Source organism: Agelaius tricolor, unplaced genomic scaffold (genome assembly GCF_023055355.1).
Source record: "Agelaius tricolor isolate 1412-34295 unplaced genomic scaffold, bAgeTri1.0.p SCAF_7, whole genome shotgun sequence".
NCBI classification, from domain to species: domain Eukaryota; kingdom Metazoa; phylum Chordata; class Aves; order Passeriformes; family Icteridae; genus Agelaius; species Agelaius tricolor.
The window spans coordinates 34,613,803-34,637,003 of NW_027269267.1; the positions used below are offsets into that span (position 1 = coordinate 34,613,803).

General features: G+C 37.3%; 1 protein-coding gene across 1 annotated transcript in view; it reads right to left on the reverse strand.

Annotated features, from left to right (window-relative positions):
- The window catches only part of PCCA (propionyl-CoA carboxylase subunit alpha), a 272,561-nt gene that overhangs the window by 100,635 nt on the left and 148,725 nt on the right, over positions 1-23,201 (reverse strand). Inside the window, exon 19 of the mRNA XM_071430901.1 lies at positions 5,613-5,715. Within this exon, the coding sequence (XP_071287002.1) occupies positions 5,613-5,715 (103 nt within the window). The remainder of the gene's footprint in view (positions 1-5,612; positions 5,716-23,201) is intronic.

The window sequence follows — 23,201 nt, forward strand, 5'->3', positions numbered from 1 at the left end:
GAAAGTAGATATACAACAATATAGGTTTACAACAATGCAAACCTTGTGGAAAAAGGCAGGGAAAGTTCTCTGCTTACAGCTGTAAGGATTATCTAACAGATCTTGCCCCACCCACTAGTGCCTTTAAACATGCACTTCCCTTTCATTCAAACTAATGCTGGACATGGGAACAACAATACAGTTTATTTCAAATATATAACAAGCAACAATATATACTTAGAACTAGTCTAAGCCAAAAGTCTTCATCTACTGCTTCTAGGGATAAATGTTAATTTGTATTACAACTGGCTGCCACTCTTACTGTTTTAATTCCTACAGGTATTTGCTTTCATCCCTATTAATACAGCACTCATATTTCTCTCATGTGACCAATTAGTTGTTATGTGCCTGAAGCATACCAGAAGTGTGAAATACTAGTAATAATAATTATGGCATTTTATTGATTCTCTTAACAGGGTTAATAATTTTATAGTGATAGATGGGCAATGTTATTCTCCTACACAGACTACTGGAAAGACAGAAGTTAATATGCACTGAATTACTATCCCACTCCATTCACATTTGTGTTTAAGGAATTAAATGTGAACTAAGCTTGCTTACAGCAACTTCCTGTATCATTGCTCTGATTTTCCATTATACTATTCCTCATTCCACTTGATGCTTTGCATACTTCTGTTTGATTTTTGGGTGGTATTCTTTCCTCCCCCCAAAAGTGAATTTACAACACAATGAAAATATTTCCTGAAGTAGTTTTCAAATAAACTTACTCATCAGTCATGAAATTTACAGTAAATAAATACACCAAAGTTCTCAAAATTAAATGCTTATTATATTTGAATTTGAAGTCAAAGCTTAGCTAGATAAACATGAATTCACTAACTAAAGCATTCACATAAACATGCACCTAGTCTATATTGATCCTATAGGATAAATTCAAATAATGATGACAGTAATGTTTTCGATTTTATTTTTATGCTGGCATATTGTACTATACAATAGGTTTTCTCTTAGAAATGTTAAGAGGTACACAGGCTGATTTTCCACCCACACAGGTATCTAATAAATTCTTTACTTCTCAAGAAAAAGATAGGGGAAAAACACTGGGTTTTTTCCTAAAAATTATTTAAAACATTTATTTTCAACTGGACTGAAGAAGCTTCAAAAAATTCTTCTCTGTATTTCATATCTGTATTACATTTATCTCTTCTTAAATTTGGATTTAGGAAGTCATCCAATGTTTTGTGAAAATGGTAGCCCATTCTAGTAACAACCTGAATTAAGGAATTTAGCTTTCTCTATTCCTCTTATTCAACATTTGACCTATGCAGGTCCCTCTGGAAATATATCGAATTTCCATTTGCCCAAAGTAACTTCTGAACTATGACACCTTATGCTTAAAAAAATAAAAAATAAACAACTTCAATGATAAGAAGCTACTTTATAACTGAAAACATCTGGAAATTCTTTGACAACTAAACTTAGGAGAAGATGAGGCTAAGCAGTCTGGGAAGGTATGCATTTACTACAGAGATGAAGAACCCTAACAGGAAGGACTGTTTTCAAACATGAAAAAGGAGAATAACAATTACTTGCAGAGAAAACATGCAAATCATCAATAAAGAATTCTCAAGACAGAGTATTCCTACACTGCAGCAAATAATCAGAAAATGGATAATGGCAAAAATATTATCAAGAATTAAGTTTATTGCATAGAATACAGTTACAAGTTCCTCATTGAACTAAAATTAGGTTGGAAGGAGGGTTAGAACTAAATGACCTTTAAGGTCCCTTAAAACTCAAACCATCCTATGAATAAACAATGCCACCATCACATGGAATTAGACCATCCTTGGTGGCTGACATCTGGTTTTGAAGGGCCATATTCATACACTGCAGGGAAACCACACAGCTAACCAGGTTTCCTCAACATATGCAGGTTCTCATTTGATTTCGTCTCTCCCACCCTTCAATACCCTGCAGAACAGCCGAGTTTTATAAAAGAAGAACAGACTCCAACCTTCAACAGCAAATCTCAATCAATGAAATCATAAACACATTTGATACCCAGAGTAGAAATTGAAAATGGCAAGAAGGGAAAGACTCCTGTTTGTAATTGAAGTAAACAAAAGATTCCAGAGTCTGGTGGTGGGATGCTTGTTGCTGTTTTGCATTGCTTGTTACCGTCTCATGTAATGGAAGGTATTCTTCCTTCAAATTCTATTTTAGAAGCAATCTTGACTGCAAGATCTTTATTTCAATTGACAAGAGAAAAAAATTTAAGCATAAGAACACTAATCAAAGCTAAGAATCTGACCATCTGTCCTCTGAAAAACTAAGTGGTATACATGACAAGCAGTTAGTTTAAAGATTCTTCTAGCAATTAATATATAGAACAAAGAAAAAAAGAATAAATGACATTTACATCAATTTAGTTGTCAAGTTCTTCATACACAAGCAAGCAGGTCCCACCAAAGCTGCTAAATTTTATTTCTCAAGTCAGGTCATTGGAATCTTTTAATTGCAAAAGCATTTGCTATGTTGATGGGCTATCACCAGAAACAACTGTCTGGTACTGAAAATTCTAGTACAATAATTTTATATAAACTTAAGTACTAGTATATATGTTGCTGGTTTCAGAATAAAAATCAAATTACTTCTCGCCCCAAAATATATCAACTTAGGATTCACAGAAGTTTTCAACCTCTACTGGAATCAGAAAAATTAATATTTTTGTTTGCAGTGCTTCAAGCAAAGAGCATCGTTCACACTTGTTGACCACTTATCCTTTAAATACTTCAGTTTTGGGAAGCAAGGCTGCTGAAGTGGCCTAAAGCCAGCCCCCATCAAGGACCTCTGTTACAAACAAAGTAGTTAAAAACAGATGGTTTCAAAACTCAAAATTCTGAAAAATAAAGAGCAGCGAAGAGCAGTTAGCACTGCAGAATTCATCAGGAATCTCCTGCTAAAGGAAGCCAACGAGAGCTGACCCGTAGCCCAAAGAGCTGCGGAGCGATGCGCTCGGAGCCGCAGGCAGGGAGTGCGGCACAGCTGGGAGCGCACAGCGCTGCGCACCCCGACCTGGGAGCTGGGACAGCAGCACAGCCACAGGGACAGAAAAGAGGCACTGCTGGAAGGGTCCCCGTGGTAAACAGAGTAACTCAGGATGCGAATGCCGCTGTGCAAAGCACGGTTTGCAGCCGAGTAAACTTCTGAAGGGGAACGTGAAGGTGGCCCTCCCACTGGGCTATCCAACTGCACCACAGGTTCAGCTATCTTTGTCACAAACCATGAGGGGACACAACCCACAAAGGCAGAAGCCTCTGTCACACCAGCTTAATAGCAAAAACCTAAATGCAGAAGTTCAAAAAGTGAGGTTTGTTTCTGATAGCAAAGTTAATAAAGCAAGCTTTGAATTTCCCCTTTTTTTTCCTGATGGCATGTTACACCTCCTGATCAGAAACAAGATTTCTCATTCCTAGTCTTGACTCTTCTTTGAAGTTTTAAGGCAGTTGGTTTTCCATTGTAAAGTTTTGAATAACAATTCAGATTTTTGACGGTGCTGTATTTACTATAAACTCTTATCTGCATGACAATCACAGGAGAACACCAGGAAAAAGAAAATTACTGATGAAGAATAACATGTCCTCTGCTCTTTATCCAGCAACAATAAAAATAAGTTTAACTCTAAACAACCCTGCTATTAAAAAAGAGTTTCCTGCTTTTTACATGACTAAGCTCAGATCCAATTTTTAATACACTTTATAGGTATTTTAATACACTTTTTAATACACAAATTTTAATACACTTTTATATCTTTATAGGTCTATGGTTTAAGTGAAACAGACTTCTCCTGAAATCCACCTGATGTGATTTATTTCACCAGGTATTTTCCAGACACAAATAAATAAGGAATTACATCTCCCCAAGTATACAGGCATGGTTAAAGTGGAAATAAAATGCAAAAGCAATTGTCACAATCCCTCTGACCCAGGCTTTTAGGCCCACAGCTGGTCCTAATCTGCACTCCTAATTTTTACGTAGTGCTTAGGCACCCCTTCTCTGACACTGAGGGATGCTCCTGCCTCCCTGCCTAGCAGTAGAAGGTAAAAGCAGTAACTCACTGCAGGGACACAAAGATATGAGAAGGAACTTTCACATTTCTTATTGTTTGAATAACAAACCAAATGATCAGAAATCAGACTCCACGTACACCTTGTCAAACTGGTTTATACTACCTGTAATTCTCATACTGTTGCAAGACATCACAAATATTAGCAGCTCCATTGAAAGTGAGAGACAGGTTTGGACTCAAGCAAACCTCTAAAAATGTGTGCAGATGTATGCTTGTGTAATTGGCTGTGCTAAACAGCTCCCTGGTTTGGAGAAGTCTAACTATGGGAATTAGACCTCTGGGCTCACAGCAGCCAGGGCTATGCAACACTCACAGCAACCAGCAGGCTATCCCCACAGCAGCAGGCAGCTCTTGCGCTGCAACAAAAAGGAGGAAAGGCTGAGGGCAATGACTGCTCCTGGGAAGGGCTATCTCTGTCCCACAAGCCAGTGCCAGCCCAACTCTAAACTGGGCTGAAATCTGACAGAGGTGTTCTGTTCTTTGAATGGGCTGCATCCAAGCTCACAGGATGCCTGTTAGGAGTATTATGTAGATTTTAAAAACTGTGTGAAGACTTGGCCTTTGCTTCTGAAACAACAATTCAGCAAGTAGGGTGTGTCACTGCCATTCTAAGAAAATCTGCCTTATTAAGGCCCTTTTGAAACCTTTTGCCTAAGAGTCAACAAATACTATACAAGTCAACTGCCTATTTAAAAAAAATACAATCTCATTCTGGTTGTGGAATCACCATTAACAGACATAAAAAGCAGTTCTCCTTATAAATTTATCTTCCTAATACTTCAACCAGCCTGTGTCTTGCCTTTATTCTGCTGAACAGCTGAATTACCAAACCCAGCATTACTGTTCTTCTACTGTCATGGTCTGTCCTTCTGCCTTTCATGCTGACAACATTAAGTGCTTTAGCAATTACCATAGAACATTTGTAAAAAACAAAAGTTTATACACATTCATCTGAAGTGAATAAGCACATCCTGAAGCACTGGCATTTTACTATGACCACGTACAGTTCTAGCACAGAGTGCTGGATAATGCCATTCCAAGATGATTGCTTATTCTATTGGCTTGGATCTTTGATTTGTTTGTCTAAACACTAGCTTGAGGTAATGCAATTTTTGTCAACATTGCATTGTTTTCTTGCTCTCATATATTTATAATGGAGTATATGCTCCATTATAAGATGCTACTTCCAAACAAGACACTACACAGAATAATTCAGAAACTAATTTAATAAACAAATATATACAAAAATGTTCCACAGGCATGAGCCCTGAGAAAAATCTCAGTACACTATCTGAATCTTTTCAACTCAGCATTATTTAACTGTCAGGGTCTTGTTTGGTAATTAACAGCAATGCCTACTAAAGACAAACCACACATCTATCCTTAGTCAACAAAAAGATGGAGAATTTTAGCAGATGTCAAGGATAATATATATATTGACTCAATGCACTGAATTTCTTAGGAAATGAGCAGAACTTACAGAAAATGATGAGCCATGCTTTGAAACTGCAACTGGGTAAATTCCATCTCCTAGATGCACAGAGAGCTCCCAGCTACTTCTCTTTGATTTAGCAATAGGAATTCTAAAAAGGAAACAGACAGAAGAAAAATTTTTAACAGAGATTTCATGGTTCTCCCAAGTTAACCAGAAGCACTTTCCTCATAGGATGGTCCTGAAGGATATAAAATGTCATTAATCTATAGACACAGTTGGAGAGCACACTTGAAAAAAAATATATACTAAATACATTTTTTCTGTCAAACAGCATATAAGGAGAAAATACACTCTTACTTTCTTTCTAGATTTGCCTTGACACACTGGGTATGCTGATAAAGTTATAGGAGGCCCTTGAATGCAGCCAGCACTTGCTGCAGAATTAGCTCAAACAGGATGAAAAGCAGATGAGAAAGTGGGTTGGCAGGAGAATAGCAGCAGTGATAACTGGAGCAGTCTTTTCAAGGGCAAAATATAATCATTATTTCTTTAATCTCATTCTCAGTAAACCTTAATTAAAAGCCTATTACAGACAAAAGATTCAGCCAAACAAGTAATACAAGTAATTTTATAACTAATACATATTTTTAAGTACTCATCCACAGAGCCCTTCAAGCATACTGAAAAAATAATGATGTATCATCACAGCCCACATGGAGGATTGTGCCGATTCCTGCAGCATTTTGTGGCTGCACCATTTATCAAGTAACACAGAAAACCTGAATCTTTTCAACTTAAAAAAGCACACACCTGGCAGCAAAGGAATGAGAACTGAGCCTCCATTCTTCAAAATTCAGAGTGAAACATGCAATTTTCAGCTATTTTATTTAAATGTATATTCATTCTCCATTTCCTCATTCTAACTTCTTGAGTCTCTCCCACTTTGCCATAAGAACTGGTGTCCAAAAGTACACTACAACTTTTCTAATGAGTGGGTACCATATATTACCATGAGCATGCACCACATGGCCTAAAGGGAAGGCAGGAAGGTGTGGTTTAAACTCCATTAAAACAAAATCACATTTTGGTATAGCTTTTCTTCCACAGTGACTCTTACATATTTAGATTTTTCTGTAAGAAATTTGTAGGGATAATAATTTTTTCACCTTTACATCTCTTTTAAGGATAATTTCTGCTATAACATTAACCTATCATACATTATAGCACTTATTACACCTTTTATCGCATCCCACAGAATCTTAAAACCTGTAAGCACAATATGCCATGTGGATCCTCCAGAGGATTCAGGTGACCAGTGAACCACATGTCCCCATAGGGAGTGCTCAGGTTTCCTGGGGAATCAACAGGGAGAAGCACCTGTGAGGCCTCTAGAGGCCACAGGAGGAGATATTATCTGTCCAAGCCAAGGATAATAACACTGACTTGCCAAGGATTCCAACACTTATTTTAAGAACTTTAGTTTTTTAGATACCTGGAACTTAAGAAAGCACAGGTTCAAGTACTTAATGAGGCAAGTAGCTTCCAAAACTTGTGCCTTGCCATGTGCCTGAAAAGGGGAAATGAAAATGCTAAATATATCAGATACAAATAGATGCATACTAATCCTTAGTTACTTCTGGATGCAAGTCAAGTAAGGCCTACATCAAATTTCACCAAGCACCTTAGCTCACCTCTATCACTACCCTAAAAGTTCACAAGACAGATATTGAAAACAAGCTGCTCCTGTGCTAACGATGCCAAGTGTCACCTTTCACATTTAGTATAGTGGCAATTGTCAAAACAATAAATCTGAGGAATTATCTATGTTTTATTGGGAGCAATGTCATTTCTCAGCAACTCATATTGGAATTCCTGTATGTCACCAAACATTTAGACTGGCTGATAGGAAATGTGACAGACACAGGAGTTCCTGAAGAAGAGGAAGAGGAATTTCCTGCACAGGTAGCAGGCAGCAAGCTGAGAGATGTTTTCATTGCACTTCCTGGTATCAGAGCACCAGTAAGGAAGACTACAGACAGCACCTGGTTAAGTTCTCCATGACACACCACTGCAACAACCAAAAGGATTTAGTGGTTTATAGCTACTTCATATTTCTTACATTAGAATTAGGACCACATCACAAACTCAGCTTAGTAGATCTGCTTCACTGGTGACATGAGATTCCTTACAGCCTTGCTGGCACAGCCCTGCTTCATATTGCATTTGACTGGAAGTGACCTCATGAATCTGGCTGCTGGCCATCAAAGGAAAGACAGTCTTGTTCTCCAGCAGGGATTATTTTTGTTCAGTCCTGTCTTGCTGAGCTTTGTCAAGTGTATCTCCAAACAGGATGCATGCCTCTTGAAAGGCACGACTATCATCACTGCTTTGCCTGGGTTTCAAACAGCCACATAATTCCTCTCTCTGCACACCAATGGCCAGGAGGGCAAGGTCCAGAGCTACATCAAGTATACAGCAAGTTGTACAGCAATTCCCTCCTGGAACTGCTAGATCCCTTTGCACAGGGACATTTTTCAGCTTTCCTAATCAGCTTTGCCTGTGGTTTTTTAACTATAACTGACACTAGCTAGGACATATGCGAGCTCATGACAATCCTACTTCTTCATTAAACCAAATTCCTTTCAAAGAAATTATCTTGCAGTAGACTCCATTTTGATAGGATTTGTGAGTAGGGAACATTCATATAAATAAGAATTACGAAGTTCAAAAGTAAGGACCAAAGTCCACATTTGTTAAATATGAAAACGAAGTTGCTCACGTCCATGAACTACTTTAGAAACGCAGAAGTTTCTACCAGGCTAGGAAACAAGATTTGTTGTGGGATTTTCTGTTGTTTTGTGATGTTTGGGGTTTTTAAATAAGAGACATCCAAGTGCATGGGAAATTATATTTGTTCTTGGCCAAGGTTGCTCCCTTAGCTGAGAAGACTTTTAAGTCTTCCCAAAGAAAGCATCTGAACTCTGAATATATTTCACACTAGTTCACAGAAAACTACCAAACTTCTGGCTACTCTCAAAATATAGAACTTTTAAAATTCTACATAATGGGCTGAAATCCAACATACTGTACTCACAGAAAAAAAGGATAATACCACTGAAAACAAAAATAGTGTCATTTTTGCCATCATAAAAAACACAAAGAAAACATAAGGCACTTCTCTTCCAACCCTAGATTCAGAGTACACACAGTATGTCTTTCCTAGGGTTCAACATGCCCTCCCTTTCCTCTCCCAGTTTTGGCAAATGACATATCATCCAATAAAATTACTTCATTTGCCTATAGAGATCACTGGCTGCAGGAAGAAACACAAGTTTCACAGCATGATTAGTGCCAGGTGGATGCAAAGCAGGGCCATGGAGAACTGTGAGCTGCTGATCCTTGCCAGGAGCATTGCACACAAAGGGACAGAGTAAAGGCAGCATGACAGCCACAAGTGGAGATGGGTGGAGAAGGGGGTTATAGACTCCTTCCACACTAAAATGGGCAGTTCTGAACCTCTCCACTCCAAATTGCCTTCTAAGGGGAAGCATCACAAGCATAGGAACACAGCTGAAGAGTGATGGCCTGGCTCTAAGTCATAAAGGCTTTACTCCAAAGCACCAATTACAAAAACATGTAAGCAACACAACAAGAAAAACGGCACCATTTGCCTGCTTAGTTATTTATTTTCAAGCTCTACTGCTGCTTGTTCAACTAGAGATGATGTGTGTGTAGAAATGTATTATATCCCTTTTAACCCCAAGTGCCATGTGTGGGAGAGGAAGACACTTGAGAATAACACAGCAACCAAAGCTCCTGGTTACTTTGCATGTTTTCAGTGAGGAAAGCAGACAACTGATAAAAATTTTAGGTCGAAATATACTTACTGTGCTCATGGAACACATTAATTAAGCTATTATCTATTCTAGTCAAAAACAAGTAATGAAATAAAATAGACACTCAAAAAGCAAATCAAGTAAAAACTCTGCCCTGGCCATTTTGATTGTCACCAATCAATCAGATAGAAGGAACTCAATAAAAACTACAATTTTCTGCAGTTTGTGGCAAATAAACTTCCCTCTCCCTATTACCACTGATGATGTAAATGAGTGAGGATGTCACCAGCACCAGATCACCAAAGGATCAGAAAATTGAGTATAGCTTTTTATACTTGCAATTCAAAATATGTCTTCTAATGCTGAGGTGGAAAACACAAATTCCTCTTCACTTGATATTTTTGCTGCATAATACTTTATGTAAACAGAGAAATCCCAAACTATCATAACAAATCCTCCCGTTTGAAAGATTACAAGCGTTTGAAAACCACATTATATGACACTCCATAAAGCTGTTTTTCAATTGTGCAATTACCTATTCAGCAGTTAAATAAAAGTGAAATATTGACTTAAAACAATGTTAATGGTCAAAGAATCATTAAGAAATCCTTCATCATAACTTTCACAGCAGGTGGCCTGTAAAATGATCAAGAATAATGTGCTGGATTCTGTAGCCACCAAGGTCAGTTTCTGCATACAAATCTTGCAAAGGGAGAAAAAAAGACCTTCAGAAAGTGGGCCATTCATCTGAACCAAGTTCAGAGAATTTCCAGCACTGTGAAAAGATATGTTATGCAAGCACATAGATGTATTCAGTGGGGGTAGACTGAACCAGCTACATGGAGACTACAAAGGAGCCCTCCCATGGCTCATGAATAAGTCGAGGAAATGATCAGAAAAAAATGCAGAGATGTTTAGACAGATGGCCCACTTAAAATGCCTGGGACAGGGCATAAGCAATTTTAATGAAACTTTAGATCTACCATATAAATTGTTTCTTATTTTCCCTGCCCTCCCCCCACCCCTCAAAAAAAAAAAAAATCAAGAAAGGCAAATAGAAATTCAACAACTCAAACAAGAGCCTATCTTGCTATGAAAAAAAACCCCTAAAAAAACCCCACAAACCACCAAAAATTAAAAAATAAAAAAACACAAAAAAGGGAAGTAAATGTCACACTTTTAAGCATTTTTAGTTTAATAAGTTCATACGCAAAAAATACCCTTCAGAGAACCTTCAACTATCAGATGAATATAAAAGCAGGGAATGGATAGATTAAAAGAATTCTAAACAGAAGTGTACTGCCAAACAAAACACAAATCTAAGCTTTAGTATCTGAGTACTTTCAACACTTTCCAACATAAAAGTTCATCATCACACAGAAAAGATAAAAGCACCACTTTCACAGGATTATTTTAAGAACCAAAAATTATGTGCAAGGAACCTAAGAATCTGGGAATATTTTATTCAGCAATTTGAAGTATTTTCTGTATCTATTCACACACATTTTCTACATATATTCAGACTGGTCCATCTATAGATATCATGTGCCTTTTTACATTAAAATAGGTTTTCCTTCTTCCTGCTTTATATGTGCATACATATATGTGTTCTCCTTCCACTGTGAATATGAAAATATACCATCATTAGACCAAATTATAGTTCTTCATATGTCATACAAAATAATAACCTCTACTTGCCTGTGTGCCAGCTGATCAGACAAAGGCTGAAAGAATTACTCAACAGTTATATCAAAAAGGTTTTACATTACATTTTCTTGCATATCACATTGAAATCAATAACAAATATGCATATTTATAGCCTATACTCTATTTGAATAGTGACCACAGGAAAAAATGAAATTACATGGAAGGTAAACTATAAAATAAAAAAAATGCTTTAAAAGGATGCTATGGAGTGCACTGTGCTTTGATTCAGAACAGCATACATCTGGATGTTCCCTTTTCCTTCAACAGAAGCTTTTCAAGCAATTTGCATTGACATAAGAGCCTGCAATCCAGTGGCCAACAAAAACCTCCAGTGCCTTCAGCAGTGAAACCCAGATGTGGGCCAAGGAAACAATTATAAATCCAGGGTGAATTTAGCTGCCCAGACCTAAGAGTATGGCTCAATGCCTTTCATCTCCATTTAACTGAGAAATAACCTTGAAAGAACCTGACCTCACCCTGGCTAACACCCTTCCCCTGTGGAGGTCTCTAAACCTGCAGTGCTTGGGTCCTGCAAAGAGAGACACCCTAACCCCAGTGTTCTACAGCCAGCAGACTCAGCAGGAGCAAGGAACTGGGGGCTCCTCTGCCAAAGCTGTCTCCACAGTCTTAACAAGAATTTATCCTCCAAAAACACAGGCAAACAACAATTCTAAGTTTCTTGAAAGATCTTTCATGGCTCTTTTAGCTTTAAATCTATCAGGTAAATGAAGCAGGATTGCTGTTACTGCCTGTCTTGATATAACAAAGTCATGTTTGCAGAGCTTATGTTCAAAGAATCAAAGATCTATACTATCAGTCTTCCTCAGCCTGTGGGGGTTCACATCCACCTCCCATCTCTCAAGAGAAAGAGCCAGGGCTCAGGTAAGCACTGGGGAACTCACCACCTCACCCTGCTGATGGTAGGAAGGAATATGAGATTCATGGAGGCTCAGAGAATTCATGGAGACTCAGTTTTGCAGCCTGACTATGCATTCTTTGGGACAAAAAGTTTTGGCACTTGATCCTAATGCTGGGAAATTTCTGTGCACTTTGCATTAGTAAACTGCAGGAAACACAGTAACCCTGGGAGCTGCCAGTAGAGCCCAAGACCTCTCAGTTTCAGAAAAGGGTCAGACTGCCCAGTCCTTCAGCAGGCAACAGCATACCTTGAAAATTTCAAAAAAATAAATGTAAAACATATCTGAAATTGATTTTCTCTCCTATGAGATGTTAGGACCTACTTTAGTATTTGGTTTATGTTGGAAAAAGCAAATGTCACAGACATCAATGCTGGATAAGACACCTTGCTATTTGTTTCATTACAAGCATTTGTGAAATAAGAAGCAAGGAACACTCAATTTGAGTGTTCACAAGTACAGAGAAAAGATATTTATTTTTAGTATAATTTACAAGTCTGTGCTTCTAATCTGTTTTTTCAACCATCTTTTATTTACCAAAGGAGGAGCAACTTGCAAGCAGGTGCTTTTAATCAGATCAGTCAACAATATTGACTTATGCATGCTAACAACTGTTATCATGCAGAAAAATCTCAAAATCTGTTTGTCATCAAAAAAAGCTGGGGCTGTTTCTCCTCCAATTGAAGTATTTAATTTCATAACTTTGCTGTTTTCCAAAACTTTTTTTTTTATTTTTATTGAGAGATAACTTTGGGCAGTTGGCAAAACTAATAATAATAATTTACTCTGTAAAAGGAAAACAGTAAACGCCTTTTCCTATACAAATTTTCCCTTATTTCCTTAAGCAAAGAAACTTACTGTGCAGATATTTAAGAACAGTCTTACAATAATTATCTCACTTTCTTTTTATGTGCAAAGAGCTTCAGAACAAGCCACTGTGATGGAATAGGGAGGACTAAAGTTCTTCTGTTAGCATTATCCAGTAGCAGTTATGTACTTTCATATAACATGGTGGCACTGGGATGTAGCTGCCTGCTGGGCAGTATGTTTCCTACACCTCCATTCAAAGAAGGGCTGTTTCCAGTAATAATGTGCTATTTTTCACTTGTATTAAGTTTAGAATATTACAGGTTTGCTGTCTACATAAAAAATAGTCAGAAGGAAATGCTAACCTACTAATATGAAAATGAGGTGAAGTGATTAAAAAATTACATCTAAGTTTGATAAATAAATAATCCAATTTAACTTCTACATATAAGACTTCTTCCCATGCTCTCTTTTTTGAAACATCCAGGCAAACTTCATGCTAGGTTTGCTGTACTCATCTCAGTGGTGAAACCTGCCTACTAATCTTGAGCTCAATTGCCACTAATAGCTGTAAACCTGAATCAAAACACATTTAGTGCTTTAATCTGTCATCCCTTCTGTCAAAATGTCAGTTATTCACCCCTTTTTGTAACAGAAGTTCTGGAGAGTGTGATAACTCAGAGGTAACAGGACAATATGCAGGGGCTGTGAGACTATCAGTGCTCACAGGAGGCACCTCAAGATCAGGAGTTCTGAAAGCAAATTATCCCAACCACCTGCACTTAGATTGCTCTGGATCACACTGCAGAATGGTCTTGGGATGTGCAAAGCAGTCCCTTTCTGATGAAGAAAGGCAGAAACCAGATTCCAGAACTGCATCCAGCACACTCCAATCACAAATGGGCATTCAGTTCACAAGACTAGACTAAATCTAATCAAAAGTCATATACATACAGTGAGAGTCTGAGCTCCTCATCATGAACAAGATGGTACACTTGCACTGGTACACTCTCTAATGACAGCTAGATTAGTTTTTGAAGAATCACTTATTCTCATGAAGAGATTTTCATCTTAATGATTATTTCTGCAATTGCATTGCCTCAAAATCCTAAGTTCAGTACTTAGTCTAGATATTAAGGGAAAAAAAAAAAAAAAAACAAAAAACCCTCTGACATTTAAATTCAAGCTCAACCCCTCTTATTTAGTTGCCCCAGTAAAAGTTATGTTAAGAAGTGTTTAATACCTACCAGCTTCTGCCAGCTGAAAGCAAAGAAAATACTGTAAAGTGCAGCATATTTGAAAAACTGTTCTACAGTCATGGAGGAGAAAATGCATATTTTAGAATCAAAGTTTAAAATTCCATTTTGAAAAAGTCATGGCCTGAGTTGCCTCTATCTTTTTAGATATATCTTCTCAAACAGATTGCCATTTCCCCAACTATCACTAATTTACAAACTTAATCCAAAAAAAACCAAATTAACCTCTTTCTTATTCAGAGATACACATCTGACCCACAGGCACTAACAACAAACTGAAATACGGTGTTTCCTTAAACAACAAAGTTTTTAAAACCCACTATAGTGAAACTTTTCAGTACCTGCTGAACTTACTAAAGGAGGCACACTATCAGGAGTGAGAGACAACTACTACAGCCAAGGGAAAAGGAAAGACATCAGAATAAAGCCACCTCTGAGGAAATTTGGCAACTGCACAGAGAGCAAGAACACTGGCCTTCTTTAAGGCCCACAAGGAACACAATGTGCAAACTAAGGAGAAATTTTAAATTTTACTAGCTAACAAAAATAAAACTCCCAACCTGTCTTAGACCAAACTGAAAACACCTTTTTAGAGAATACCGCCTCCAAAAATATTTTGACTTTTTTGTTAAGAGCTGTGTATTGAATGCTGTCTTTCCTGTGGTTTACATTTTCATTTAGGTCTCACCCTTTTGATCTGCCAGTCCCCTTGGAACTAACCAGATTGTACTGCCAGAAGTATGGAATTTCTGCCACAATCTGTAGGACTCATGATTTCACCTGGTCTCTCTAAAGCTTATCAGATATGCAATATCCCAAAGGTCATTATTTAAAATAGAATTACCTCCTCTTTTTTTGTGCATCAATGAAAACACAATGCTTGCCAGATTTCAGTAGAGTTCCAGAGTATTGTAACAGCTCAGCCATCACACAGATTATCACCTCCCGCAAACTCATTGCAGCAGAACCAAGAGTCCATCCAAGAGCTTAACCATCTCATGCCAATGAAATCAGTTTTGGAATACAGCTGTATTGATCATATTTTTCTGTTGTGCTTTGTCCTCTATAAGAGACTTAATTCAGGCAATGCACAGAATTCACATTCAGGACAGCCCACAGTCCTGCAAAAGGATGACCAGATTTTCCTTGCTAGCCATCCTACACACCATAGTATAAGAAACAGAAGCTGGCCAAGAGCTGGGATTCATTTGGAACTCTTTTTTTCTAGACAGTGCCTGGCTTTTCAAACTATGTGCACAAGAACTAGTGCTGGGTGACAACTCAGGTATCAACCATGTATCTACCAAACCACAGGTAAATGTGATTACAGCAGCTGGCTGGAAGTATTCAAGCCAGTTTCCAACAGGCAATGTCACAGCTACTTCCCCACCCCAGATGTAAGAAATGTGGCATATTTGACAGATTCTAAAGCTTTGTTCTCTGTTTCTTCTGCACTAGTGCACTAGACTCCTATGAAACAGATTAATGCCACTAATTCTGTTCAGTTAAAGAAAAAAACCATAGCAGATGAGAAAACCCCCAAAAGTTCATTAAAAATTATATTAGATAATAAAACATGCCTATCTCCAACAAGCACTCATATGTCATGTCTAGACAATTAGAGCCCATAGCAGAGCTCAGTGACTCTCATTACCTTGCACACATCACCCCTACACTTCCAGCTTACATCCGGCACTCACACCACCGAGCTTTCAGCACCTCATATTAACCATCCTTTCCCTTCTTAACTAATGCAAAGAGAAAGGTACCTCTCACAATGAGTTACACCTGAAATTGGCTCAACTACCTTTAGGTAATGCTCAGCTATATTTTTTACATTATTTAGGCACTACAACTCTCAGCCACAGAAACACAGGCATCTAATAATTTAAGAATGATACATATTCAAAAGATGATAAATATCTATTGCCCTCTATGTGTTTTCATCCTTTTAATAAGACATCTGCCATTGTTCGAATTATGGTCTCACAAGTAAATAGAAGAAAGACAATAAGAAAAAAAAGTGCATGGACTTCCAATTTTGCTCAAGTTATGTACATCAGACCTGAATGAAGGAATTTGAGAATTATTAAACTAGGGTTGAATGTGAAGGACAAAAAATTTGTAACAGCTAGTGCCTCATTCTCAGTACTAATATAAAAAATTTTGCCCACTAAGCTTTCTCCTGATTAAGGTCAGAATTAGAGAAGCCAGGCTGTGTAGGTGGGATGAACGTTATTTTAGCATAATCATGATCAATACAGGATGGGGACATGAAAATGGCTGTACTGACTGGCCTAAATATCCATCTAGTCTAATATTCAATGATAAACAGTAGAAAGTTAAATAAGAGCTAAGAAGAATATAAGAATATAGCTACACTTCTACAATGTACTTAACTGTAAGTTCCATCTCCTTCCTTTCCTTTTTGCCCAGACAATTAGCACTAACCAGTGCAGTTCAGTAATTAACTAGGCAAAGAATAAATGTCCTAAAGACATAAATAACATAGTATATTAAAATGTACTATATAAGTACATTTCAAAAGGCTGTGGAAAAAACAATTTTCTTTAAACATTACCTTTTACATATCCAATTACTATTTAATGAATATAGTTACACATAGATGATACTGTAACTCTTTCTATTGACCCAATACATATATGTTTTTCTGTGAATGTTTCTATTCTACAAACAAGCACAAATAAACAAATTGTATATGATCAAAAGGACATTAAAAAGAATATTAGGATTTTTCTGACTCAAAAAGACAGACTCATTTTGAACAGAAATGCTAAAATGTGAAGTAAAACTGCAGTACAAACATGAGGAAGATCCAAAATATTTTTGAAATACACTTTCAGGTGTAGTGCATGGCAGCTGAAAGAGGATACCTAAAGGAGATGTTCAGAACTGGTTCTCACAACTTTGCCTTCAGCCCCAATCCTTCCTGTGCACTCACCTGCTGAGGGAATCTATACACAAAATCCATGTTCTCCCTCAGCCCAAAGTTTGCTTGTTTATACCCAATATAATTTTTCTAAAATGCAAATTACTGCAGCCCCTCAGGACCTTCCTAGGGGAGACAAAGTAGCCTTGTGGGCTGATTTTGGCTAGGGTAGAGGTAATTCTCTTCAGAGTTGGTGGCTGGGGTTAAATCACAAATGTCATTATCTCTGAAGAGTTATGCTCCACCCTGAGCCTAATTACTCAAAAGGGTTCACTTAAATACAAGGGTTAAGTCTTGGGAAGAGGCAGCCTGTAGTAGAGGCAGACAAGCAATGTCCGAGATCAAAGAACAGAAATAAAGCATAGTGAATAGAGGAATAAGGAGGACTTAATACTAGTAAAGCATCTTTAAATGATTGTGATTTGAGGATACAAGTAGCAAGAATAAAGGCTTTGCTGCAGGGGAGGGAGCAGGGCAGGCAACAAAGAATTTAAAGAAAAGTGCTCTCAGCTAGCTCAAGGAAACAAACAGGGTAAAGCTGTCTACCAACATCAACAGCCAGGTGAGGACCTGCTTTAAATTTCAGTGTCTGGTAGAAAAATGGGCAGCAGGGCCTGGAGAAAGTCATTACTGTGTCACCAAGGTATGTCACCATATCTGCCACCATCATGCCAGAGAGAGGAGATTCAGAAACACATATCAGAACACACAGGGGTAAAGACAAAAGCTTAAAGCCTAGGAACCCAGATTTTTTTAGAAGTATTTTTTTAAAAACTGGAATTAATGTGCAAATAATTTATTTGTATCATCTCACTACTAACTGCAGAAAGACTAATTTTATTAAGCACCACAGAGAGACAGGATAAAGACCTGTCATCTCCTTTCTAAGTCCATGGGTAAACATCCCTGGTTTCAAAAGAACGAGGTCCTGTGTTGTTCTTTCCTGCCCAGCCTTTCTCACACTACAGGCTTTGAAGATATATGTTAAAGGGAAGCCACAGCCAAAACAAACTCCAAGCACCACATCTAATTACACAGAAAAGAATGGTCTGTGAAAGATATTAAAGAATCGTCCATAATCATAAAAGAAAAAGTAATCTGAGCAATCTCAACATAGATCCAGGGAAAAATATCCAGGTCTTTGAATACTTATGAAGAAACAACAGAAATCAATATTAAGTATTTTTTACTTAAGGTACCATGTATCCCAAGTATCCCATTGAAAATACAATGGCATATCCATGCAGCTTTCCTTTTAAGATTCACAATACCTCCCAGTTACAAAACCAGAAATATACAGCTACTATGCAGGTAGTAGATCACTGATTTTGAGTTTGCAAATATCAGGGATGATATTCAATTCCAAGACAGCACATAGCAGCATTATTAGCAATGCTACCTATCAAATAATTCTCCTGCTAGAATTATACAAAACTGCATTGTCACAAACCAGCAAATAGGCCTGTAGGTCTTACATACAAAGAAATGAAAAATATTCCTTTCTTTTAGCATCCCTTGGTAATGCACATACCAGGAATATCTTAAAACGAAAGAGATCTCCAAGACTTCTGAGACAAAGGTAGGGCTTATTTTTCTCCTCAAGAAAATGTCTCTTCAGTATTTTTACTTAAACACACACACTAAAATTATACAGAAGAGACCCATGTCTCTGAAAGATGAAAAGAAAGAAGTCTTAGCTCAATCTTGTATGTTTACACTTTTAGTCTTACCCTTAAACAAGACTGAATTGAGCATAACCGCACTGAAGGTTTAGCTTCTACACTGGCATATCAAATTTCAAGTCAACAGCTCTTTTATTTAAAATATGTTAGATAAAAAGGTAATATGCTCTCTGTAAAGAGTTCCCTGGTGGTTAGAAGAACCAATAAATTAACTGTTACCATATGCTTGGCTCCTTTTGGCAAAATTCAGTAACAAAACACTGCCAAACCTCTTTAGGCGAGCAATAACATTTGGTAGCTTATAGCACAACTTGGGAAAATAGAAAGCTGGGCAGAAAGCTTGGAAAATAATAGAAGAAACTTCATTTCTATCCTTCTATAGTTAGCTACATGCTGTTGGAAGAAAAATTCTAACAAAGTCAACTTTATGGGTCTGATCTATGGCAAACAGTTGTCTTCTCAAAAAACACACGCTGGCTAGTACAGTAATCAATTATTCCATATTTGGCTTTTTTAAACAACAATAGATGTGTATGACCTATTTTGAAAACAGGAAGGTTTGCAAAATTAGTATTCTGAAGTGTTAACATGCATATTATCAGTGCTTTCATTATGGGTTTATTTCATTATAAATGAGAAAGTCTAGGCTTATTTGCAATGCAATGTTCTAACATTTTACTTATCCTAAAATTAAATACTTCCTATCTCTTCCTCCTATATCTTTTATACCTATGTAATTGAGACTAAACTGTGACAGATAAAAAGCCTTTAACACTACACCTCTAATTATAGTTATATACTGGGTATTTTCAGGACATGTATTACAGACATTTTTTAAATACCAACAAAAAAAAAAGTGAGGGCAAATCTGGCTGGTCCTATTCCTTTACCAAAACAGGCAGGACTTGCTCTGTAGCATCAGTTATAAGTAATCAATATTTTTTCAAATATGAAAATGTCAATTTTTATTTGATTTTTGTAATCATCTATGATAACACAAATTCATTATTATTCTTATTTACAATAAAATGGTTATAGCCTGTTCTGCATGCCATGATGGTTGGCATGTAGAGGAAAAACAGATACTTGAAAATCCCATATTTCTTTAATCAACTGCATCATCCCAATAAATTCTAATTTTGATGTACAAAAAATACTTGTAATTCAGCTTACAGTTCCACACACATCTGGCAAGCAGTGTCAAGTAGGCTGACATGTATAGGCCAGACATTTCACTTCTTAAAGTCATGTTATTGCATGGTTAATCCTATATTTGCATTAATTTGATACAAGCACTTCCAGGTAAAAATAATCCTAAAGTATAGGTCTAAAGATTATAATAATAAGCCTCTGGAAGGTTTTACCAGAGGAAAAGTATTTTTTACCATTCTATGAATGTTTGCCTCATTCAGCCATTTGGGATTTTATTAATAATCTTCTCGTTACTGTATTCATCTTCCAATTTCTTATTTTTTATTTTAAGTAAGACAATGTCTGTGAAGACTTGACACTGAAAGCAGAGACTTCATTACCCTGCAAAATATATCCATATTTTAAAGTATTTAAGAGGGTTAAACAAAATGCAAACATTTAATGCAACATTAAGCATGTGAAATAAAAACTTGATTGCCTAAAGCAAGCATGCTATGCTGTTACCCTGGTGACAGGTTAAAAAAGGATTGTGAGCTGAATGGCTGTATGATATGAAATTAAAATGTTTCACATTGAACAATCCAAAATGAATTGGGAAAGGTTAAAGCAGAGGAGAGAGAAATCAATTCTCCAATGGCAATGGTGAATGGAAGTGAAGTCTGAATAGGATTTGCCAGTGGGGTGCAACAGCTGCCAAATATCCTGCAGCCAAAGAATTACAATAATACTGATGAAGTGTGCAAGAGCTTTTGGAATCATTGCAGGGAACAGAGAAATACTCCTACAATAATGAGGCCATTCTGTGTCCCATCCCACTTTTGCAGTTGAATCAAAGGGAAAAGAAACGGTTGAAAATTGTAATACTGAACAACAAAGGTATAAATGAATTACCTATCCCTTCAATCAGTATCTTGTATTTAACTACAGCCTCTGTGAACATGAATGAAGTAAGCATGCTAAAGAATGGACAAATCAAGACACATACATGTACAAGTATGCAGACAATATTGAATGAGAGACTTGTTTCCCATATATTTTGTTGACAACATTTCTACAGCAACAGCATCAAGAATAAGCTGTACACTACACAAACAAACAGCAGGACACAACCAGTGCCTCAAGGAACTACACAAGGTCAGGTGCTGATGGTCATGCTTATCTTTAATAATCCTCGAAAAGAAATATCAGCAAAACTTCTCATGCGAATGCAATTACAGATGTATTTACTGAGCTTAGAAACCCCAGAGGTCAAGAAAAATGTTGCCCTTCCATAAAATTATCCTAGACAAGTTCATTTCTGCCCTTGGAAACTCCAAGTAAAACACACAGAGGAAGACAAAAACATATCCTAAAAATACCTGTGAAATGACCAGGGAGCACATGGCAATTAGCACACACCTTGTCAGTTTTACGGTTTCACGCATACACATTTTACACACAGACAAATATTAAAGAACAGGTTTAGGAGGTGTAAACCTGCATGAGAGGAAATAATCGTTGGGCTTATAGAGGAGATCAAAGTAAATTAAATAGAGAGAGGTCTTGTAAAGAGAGATCTTGCAGAAGAGGTCATAAGCAAAGCACAGATGAGAAAAGGGCCAGATTAACAACTAAAAAAGGGACAGGAATTTGGCAGCACAATAGAAAACATTCACATGTCTATATTATGCAAATTCAAGTTTCAGCATTAAGTGAACAGTAGCTACAGAAGCTATAAAGCTCTTACAGCAGATGCTGTTTTCCCAGAAGACATGGTGAAAATAAAAAATAAACATAGGGACTTAGCCAGGTCCATTTACTTTAGTGAAAGCCTTTCCCACCAGCAATCACCTCAGCAAGATATGGGGATCTTCCCAAGAGACATTCACTGAGATTCCAACTTTAAGTAATTATTATCTTCATAATGATTTCATAATGGTTAGCAACTCTAAAGATTGAGCAAGTGTGGATTTCTAAGTGCCCAGAACACATTTTTCCCTATAAATGACAGGGATAACAAGCTATGGAAACTTCCCATGACAGACTGCTCTATTCCTGGAATAGATGTTTAGGAATCATATGGAACATATGGCTGTGCTTTCAAACAACTATAGAAATACCTTATATTACCTGTGTTACTACCTGTGTTTTTAATCTGATTGCATTAACTAATCAAAGAAAAAAATACCATATATACACTCTGTAGAATAAATGCTACCTTAACATCCCATTCCAACTTTTATATTTTCCATTGAAGTTCATTCCCAACTGGCAAAAAATGCATGTTTCATTTATTTGCAGCTACTTTTTTGTTTCTAGCACATATAATCCTCTTTCTGCGATAAACAACTGAACAACTGAGAAGGGTAAATAATACCAGATTTAAAGACATCTAGAATATTATATAGGGCATCTGGTTTTGTAGTTATTAAGCAAGATTACAAAAAAAACCCCAAAACAGTAATGACTCACAAGAGGTCAAAAGAACAACATTAGCTAACAGCTAGAGAGACAAGAGGGTTACCACAACCAGAAAAGCTCATGACAAACAAGGATTTCACAAGAGGAGAACAGGGCCTTAGTACCTTGCGAGTCTATGGCAAAAGAGAAGACCACACAGTGAATAATGGTGTGGAGCTGCAGTAGTTACACAAACATACCAAAGACTTTCAAAGGCCTAACAGTAAATCATGGGAAGAATGCTCAACTTGTTGAGCAGGGGACCAGAACAGCAAGGATAAGGCAGTGCTGTTTTCATGAGCTAAGGATGACTGCATAACTCCAAAGTGGGGGAATGAAGAAAGCCACAAGTAGGCTGGACTTGATCAACCATACCAATGCAAACAAAGCAGTTTAGTTCCATATAGAGGGTATCTGTAGGATAGAGAAGTACTCATGTTTAGCTGCGCTTCCAGTAACTTGCAAGTTCATATTAATTCTACAGTTCTAGGGAAGAAATAAAAAATTCAATTGACATAATACAATTGATACACTTCAGCAGTGCCTGTGCTGAAATTAAGAACTCTTTCTCTTTCCAAGAGGCTGGTTCAGATGACTCCAGTGAATTTTCCTGACATCATCTTCCTTCTTTTTAAAATTAACGTAACATAACCTTATTTTGTGCTGCTCCAGCAGTGCAGGAGAGCCAGAAAGCTTTGCTATTGGGCAGCTGATCATCCTTCCATATGGGGAAGCCCTAGGCTGGCAAAGAGCTGGCTCTGTCCCAGACTCCAGCAGGGTAATAGGTGTAGTCTCTGTGAGAGCAAGGATGCCTGAGAGGTGTGGGACTCTAATGCTCTCTGAGCCATTCCCTCTCTGCCCTATAATCAAGGAATGGCAAGGCAGACA